Source organism: Lissotriton helveticus, chromosome 11 (assembly GCF_964261635.1).
Source record: "Lissotriton helveticus chromosome 11, aLisHel1.1, whole genome shotgun sequence".
NCBI classification, from domain to species: domain Eukaryota; kingdom Metazoa; phylum Chordata; class Amphibia; order Caudata; family Salamandridae; genus Lissotriton; species Lissotriton helveticus.
Window position 1 is genome coordinate 7,390,780 of NC_136072.1, and position 8,017 is coordinate 7,398,796.

General features: G+C 41.4%; 1 protein-coding gene across 1 annotated transcript in view; it reads left to right on the forward strand.

The window, feature by feature from the left end:
* Window positions 1-7,063, forward strand: part of LOC144792071 (putative cation-transporting ATPase 13A4) — a 238,349-nt gene extending 231,286 nt beyond the window's left edge. Inside the window, 3 exon segments of the mRNA XM_078666918.1 lie at window positions 3,539-3,546; window positions 5,617-5,697; window positions 6,833-7,063. Coding sequence (XP_078523044.1) covers window positions 3,539-3,546; window positions 5,617-5,697; window positions 6,833-7,063 — 320 coding nt within the window.
* The last annotated feature ends 954 nt before the right edge of the window (window positions 7,064-8,017 follow it).

The window sequence follows — 8,017 nt, forward strand, 5'->3', positions numbered from 1 at the left end:
GACTAAGACAAAGACCTTCGTTGGCCAGCGACAGGTGTCCGATCTCTTCACTTAATCTGTGACTGTTCAGTCGATGAGGGGCGGTATATTGTGTAGACAGGGGAGTAGTTACCAGTGGTGCACCCAGTGCAATGCATCAGGGGCCAAAGGTGGGAGGGGCCCCAACTTTAACAGCACTTTGTGCCTGATAAAAAAATGCCCCGATTCACAATGATGAATTTAAACGTGATTACGTTTGTGACTTTGGGAATTCACAAAGGACATTTACGAGTACTATCTTTATGCCGGCACATTTGGGCTGGATCTCCGCCGTGAGTGCGTACATAAAGATAGTACTCGTAAACGTCCTTTGTAAATTTCCAAGGTATTAACCGTAGATGTTTGATCGCTCGGCAAGTCCAACAGCATAACCCGTTTCGACCCTTGATGAGTCTTAATCATCTGCAGATGTCAGAGTGGACACTTCTCTGATCTTTTAAAGCAAAGCTTCATCAACAATGAAGGACGACCACAGTCCTTGAGCATTGCAAAAAAGACATTAGAGTGGCAGTGGGTCAATTATTCAGATATTATACAGACATTAATGCTTGACAGCAGTGTACCCTTTCCAAAATTCGATGTGCTGGTTAACCCATTCAGAATACAATGTTTTGCATCCACAAGTTGTCATCACAAATTTCAATTGCCTCATTACTCGAAATTTCAAGGAACAAAGTGACCATAATGCTTTGCAATTTCATCAAAACAGTGTCCCAATCCTTCAATGTTTTTAATTTAGTGTGTTTTATCAACTTTGGTTTCATCTATGCTACCAAGACTTCACCACGCCGTCAAAGGATAGTATTCCATGTATGGTATATAGTCATTCGGCATCATTGTAAATTCGAAGATAAAACCAATCTCTTTCAACATCATATTGACCTCAGCACCAATGGCAGCTGGTGACATTCGAACATGGTGGGGCATACACATGTATTTGTATGTCTTTTATGCAGTGAGTGACGTGGGCAAATTTAATAGAGAAATGTGGGGTTCATCCTGGATCCTCCTTCAAAAGGAAAAAATATCTGCACATCTTCAACCACCTCTCTTTCCTCTACAGCACCCTCTTTTCACTCTTCACCAAATGCACCTCCTGGCATCTCCCTCTCTTCACCACTTCCAAACATACACTGCACTTACTCACATTTAAGCAATTTATTTACTTTTACTTTTGCCCTGTACATTTTTTAGCATCTGTGCACCCCCTTCACACACATTTACACAAAATTGCAATTACAACTGGAATACATGACCATTGTTCTGTGTGCTCTGAAGGGAGGCCAAGCCACTGACAGGCACTTTGCTTTGGCTTCAGCGTCAGAGCTCTCAATCAAAGTCCCTCATAAACACCTGCACAGCTCAAAGTGTGCACGTAAATAAAATACAGAAAGCAACGCAACATGATTAAATAGCTAACAGTCAAGGGAGGCAAGATTAAGTAAAACTTGAAGTAAGAGAAGAACTAAATCGCTGGCATGCATTGCTGTAACCTTTTCAACAGTCATTTTTCATAAATCAATCCATGTTTTTGGCTGTAAAGTTATTAAGGGAATGAAAATAGGACCAGTTTTAATGCCATACAGCAGATAACTGTCTATTGTAAGGACAGATCTTGTCTTTGCCATTGACTCAGATATTTGGATCAACTTCACAAGAGAACAAGAACCCTGGCCTGCTCGCCTTTTGCATCCATTTCGTGGTGGAACTCATGCTGCAGCTCCACTGCTAACGGAGCCAGCGACGTGCAGCCAGGCCCTGGGGTGTCACAGTGGGGGAGCTTAGGGTGGCGAGGGGGTCTCAGAACAAAATACATAACAGAAGATTAGCATTCTAACACTTATCATTACCGAGAACAAGGCACCTGTGCTTGCATCCATTCCTACATGCGACAAATGGGAAAGGGTGGGGTCTATGCCTGTGAGTGACGGACGGCTGCTCTCACGCAGGGAGGGAGACTCCAATGCCCCAAAGCATGACGCAGAAAGCGCCACTGGCCTCTAGTGAACACTGCCGTAGACTACAATGCCAATGATTTATTTTGAAGGGCTTTAGAACAGTAAGCCCTGTGTTGTGCATCACAGTTCAGAAAGTTGATTTACTGCCTGGCTTCCTTCTCCTGACACAGAGGAGGAGGGGCTATGAATAATGTCAACAATGGCATCCATGTCTGCTCAAAGATGTTACAGAAAACATTTTCCCAGTTATTGTGTCCTAATACCTCCGCAGGTGGACATAAGGAGCCTCTACATGGACAAGTGGAGAAGTGTGGCTCAGTGGTTAGAGGCGGCAGACCCGGAAGCTGAGATCGGCCATGGACCAGGGTTCGATTCCCCGCCTCGGCGGGTCTCGGGTTCTAAAATTCCACGGACTCGATAATTCTCGCTCCGGTGCCTACGGGGTCACACTCTGCGACTCTGGTCAATAGCTTGCTTAATCTCCACTACGCCCCTCACGGCGGGATGCCTGGCTTTCACCTTGTGGACACCCTGCCGGGGTATCTCACAGGGGAATACCAGGACGGGTTCCCTAAGCAAGCGCTTAGATACCGTGTCGGTGATTTGCGCTATATAAATACATTTACATTTACAACACAAAGAGTTCAGGGTATCTGCCTTCCACAACCACTTTCTTAGTTTGAGGCAGTGGCAGTCATCTGTAATCTGGCAGACAAGTGCACATTTTCCCAATGTGTGGATCACTGTCCTTCACATGGTTTGAAGAACACTTCAGTTGTGTTTTGCTCTCTTCAGATAAGACAATTCATCAACAACGGAGAGGTCTTTTCCATTACTAGCCCAGTTAGGACAGTAGCATCTTCTATTCCTGCTTGCTTGCTCCTGCCTTTTCACCATTTAAAGGTGGAGAAGTACTTACATTCCAAAACCATGTCTTTCATATCAGTGACAAACATATAACCTGAGTAAGCGACACGCTCAGGGAGTGCCAATGTTTCTGCAGGTGGTAGATGAAAACCCCTGAATGGTCTGGTTCCGCCAGGCCAGGCCTTATATTCTTTGCAGTCTAGGCAGGATGTTGGAAGTTGTTTGAAACATACATGTCTTGAATGTAAGGCTCTGAATTAGGCTTGTGGTACATTCTCTTTATGCCAGTGAAATTCATTACATTCTCAAAATGTTTCACTATATACATTTTTGGTATCTTTTATTTTTTTTATGAGAGACCCCCTCTCACACTGTAGTCTCTTGAGATACCAGTGGGAGTCTGGATAGCACGGGGAATGTCTCTACAAGAGATATTTCTGTTTCAACCACTCTCCTGGTGGTATATCTCACAACCTTTTTTGCACAAAGTACCCAACCACTTAGGAAAGGTCCTGCAAGGCACCAGACAAGTGAAACTGTAATTTTGCAAATTTCTCATTGAGTTTCATTTAATATCCCAAGATATGCTATTTTGCAGGCACTCCTTGTCTGAATATCTCTGTTTGATCCACGGATATCTTGAAACTTGCTCATTTATATTTTTCACTTTCCAGCGGTCAACGTATGACTGTGATGTTACCATGGGCTTTGACTTTGGAAAAGTAATGAAGTTGTAAATATGTGAATTGTAATTGTATAACTCAAATTTTTTTAAATTTCCCTGCATCCCATCCCCAAAACTTTATGGTGCCCGGTTGCTCCCAGATAGTTCGATAATTAATAAATACTGATATGTATTTGTAAGAGCATACATCCATACAAGATCAAGAGCCTACCTATCATGATGGACAGACAAAGACACCAATGGAGGGTGAAAATAGTGACAACTAGAGCAGCAGATTACACAGATTTCATTCTTCCTCCAACTCAGGATTCAATGGTCATATTCCCTGTCAATAGACAAGGTGACAAGTAAACCCATTGGTCTGTGAATAATCCCCCCTTTTGGTTTTCTACCACATATTATCTCAACATCATCGGCTCCACTTAGGCGGTACACTCTTACTTAATGACAGAAGCCCTGATGTATGAATAAGGCTAAGATTAAGCGGACAGCCAATGACCTCCACCTTCTTCACTGACCCAAGTCATGTTCCTTTATCTGCCCGGGTTCTGCTCCTGCTCCTCTGGCTCAAAGTCACCATTATTTTAGAATGTCCCCTGCATTGGTTTAAAAAAGTAAATTGATATTCAATTTAAATTGTTTCTACATCTCTTCACACTCCGGCAATGGGAGATTCAAGAGCTTTGAAGAGGGGCAAAAGCAAAGAATTGATGGACAGTCATTAAAGGCAAACTTGGTTTTTCTTTGGATTTTAAAATGTATATACTAATCTAAAATTAAACTATACTAATCAGGAATTAAACTCAACAACACAATTCACCTTAGAATTGATCCTGATATTTTATACATTTTGAATTTGAGGGATGATTCTCTTGTTTTGCATGCCACATGGTGCTGTTGCTCGGATATTAGTTTACCTTTAATAAATGATATGACAAGAGGCATTTTATAAAACAGGAACAAGTTGGTTTGATTAAACGCTGCAGATGGAGAGCTTCGACAAAGTGCGTCTTCTCAAAGTCTCTGTGTGTACAAAGTTTGGCTGCTGTTATGTACAGTTCATGAGGTACAATAAAGCAATTTTCTATATTCCAAAAAAGCATCTCAGTCATAAATCAATGAATGTGGGCATCTGATAAGGACACAGATGGCTCTCGACCTCAGGAGAGCTAGTGAGGACCAGTATGTATGTGTCCAGATGTCAGGAATGAGAAGCCCGTGATCACTGTGTGGTATGCACGCTGTGTCCTGATTGGTTGGGTGTTTCTATGTGCATGGGATATCTAGCTTTGTGGTATTTTGGAGAACGTGAGCTCCTGGCCAAACGTGTTTTATAGGGGCACACTTTCTTGGACCTGTTTGCGGTGCAACTATCTGTCTGTGGGATCGGTGAGGGTTTTCCCTGGGTGCGCATTTGTCTTTAGGTTAAGAGAGACCCCATCTGTGATCTGCCATTCCATAGGGATGGGTTGTAGAACTTATCTAACCACGGATCTCTGATTCTGGGTTGATGGGGAGGTCCCCATAGGTGAAACCGACAGCAATGATACGAGTTTATTGGAACTCCAAATAATAATATGGCAGCCACTGGACTAATTTTTATCGACATCCTTACCATTGTGCATACAGTTTTCATAGCATATATTGACTTTGTTCTTACTGGTTAAGTTTGCTTAAGTCATAACGTCATACCGTACATCGGCATTGTGGTTACTAGTAACAGTATCGTTAGTTGAGCCTGGATTATGACATACATTGATCTCGTCATTGCTAGTGTCATTGTGAGTGTCAACGCTATTATGCATGTACGGGTCATGACATACATTCACATTGCGCTGACTGGTACTGAATTGGTGGTGTGGGCACAGGTTATGGCATACATTGATATTGCATTTATTGCTATTGACATTTTTGGGTCTGCCCACATTGCAGTAATTATTAACACCACATTCACCCATTCCAACAGTGCTGATTAGATTTAACACTGATTACTGATTAGAAAAATGTAGTGTTCATCTGACTCCTTAATAAGCTATTTCAAAGGTATTCATTTTTCTCCCTTGACAGCTCGTCTGCGTTCCCACCCTTTGGCGGGTCTATCTGCTCATCACACTGGTCATCCTCTTCTTTGTATCCTACGGGGTTGAGGTAAGTACTTTACTATTGTGGTTTGATGTATTCAAATGAAATTTCAGCCTAATTTGATTCAGAAGAGACTGACTTTTACCTCACTTTGTGAAGAGACATTCAAGGGTTTACGCTTGTCGGAAGGGAGTTGTGAAAAACTGTGAGTTTCAGCAATTAGGTCTAGCATTACCCAAAACAGTCATTCCTAATAAAAATCAGCAAGTCATCAAAAATAGTGACTTCTGTTTGACTTAAGACTTCAAATCTAGTCTATAAGTATTGTGTTTTATTGAAAATCAATGTGTTGTATAATTAATAAATTATAATCACCTACTTGATATACGAGTGCTCGTGCAAGATATATTCTGCATTCGTACATAAAATTGCTTGTAACTGAAACTGGTAGATAGTGCATACCTAACTATATTATAAATGTGTAAAATCTACAAAAGCTGTAACATGAAGAAACATGCTCTTGAGTGGAGCAGCATTCATCTGAAATGTGGTCTAGTTGATTTCACATCAAAATTAATTTAGAAGACTCTGGGATGGCGTTAGAGCATCGCTTGCTAAGTGTACAGTGGCAATGGTACATTTCCTGAGCTAAACATGGGGCAGGGACATTGGAAGGAGGGTGGATTTGAGATGTGACAAACTTTGGCGGGTGTCATATTTCTAGGATGCTTTAAATGACCCCTGAACTCTTGTTGGGTAGTTCGTACATTGATTGGCCAGATACTTGATTTCTCAATAGCTGGTTCAAATTATGTAGAAAACTTAATTTCCTTCAGAATCAATTTTGGAAGATTTCAGAGTATTTATTATTGGATTGCTATTTAGGATTTTCCCTTTTGTACAAGGGAGACTCAACTGTATCACCTCTATATTTTGTATATATATATACAAGGTAGCACCGTTTTGGAGCCTCATATTTATTATTTAAGTTTTCTTGCAAGAGAACGCTTATGCTGTACTCTAATATGTACCTGTTATATTTTTCCAAGTTTTGTTTTTAATTCTGATTTGTTTTACCCGTTTTTCTTTGCGTCCAATGTTAAAAAAACACATTAATGATGTCACCATTCATCGGTTTTGCCCTGAGTTCAATGTGAAGAGAACTTAAACATATGCAAAATAATTTTCCTTAATTTTGCAGGAGGGCATTATTCAGAACCGAGCATTGTGGCTATGGATAAAGAAGACGGTCAACTATGAATCTAGAAGTCAATATCGGAAACTGCAACGACTCCTGCACCAGGATCCGCAGTGGCCACCGTTGAACCAAACAATTTATCCTGATCCATCCATTACTGAGACAGACCATGGAAGGGAAATTCATTACAATCCAGCATTTGACAACAATGAGCATGCACTGACCAAGAAATAATAACTCAGGGGTATATTATCAAGGGGTTTTATCTCCGCTTTTTTGGCTTTAAAAGCCAAGAAAGCGGAGATAAAATTATCTCCCTATTACCAAGCTGTCGCTAACACCAGTTAGCGACAGCTAATAGGAGATAGCGACGATCTTGGGCCCCACTTTGCATGTCAGTGATATTTATCACTAATGACATGCAAAGTGGGCGTGCCAAGATGTTAGCGACTGGAAACAGTCGCTAACATCGCTATCTCCTATTACCAACTTTTGGAGATATTTGCGCTAAGGGCGAATATCTCCAAAAGCTAACACCTGCCCTGAGCAGTTCTTAGCCATGTTATCCAATGGGAGGTGGATAACATGGCTAAGAGCATTTGCTCGATAATGCATGAATATCGCTGACTTTTCAGCGATATTCATGCATTGCGGGCGTTTTTTATCGCATTTGCGATAAACCTTGCTAATAGCAAGGTTTATCTGCGATAAAAATCGCCGATGTGCGTCGATAATTTTTGTCTCTAAACAAGTTAGAGACAAAAATTATCGCTAGTTGTTGATAATATACCCCTCAGTGCACATATCCTAGCTTCATGTAAAACTGACAAGGGACTCATTTGTCCATTATTAATACTATTTATTTGGAAATATTTGAACTCTATTCTGGGTTGAAGTAGCTTTGTGATTTTAGAGTCCATCCTGACCTCCTTCTCCCCCCTGCTAAAAAATGATTCAATGAAAATTGTAGAACTGATTGCTCCAAGATAAATCGTAGCATGCTGCTCAGAGCTGGGGCGACCGGGATAGAACCCGTGCCTGCTCCGTGGATGGTTCTACTCATTCCACTCCTGCAAGCCCACAGTAGGAGCTCAGACCACATCTGCATGCTATGACTTGCAACACGCCAGGATGTCGCTCGTGAGGACAGGTTGTGTTTTTATGTAACCTGTAAACTTGTGCATTGTA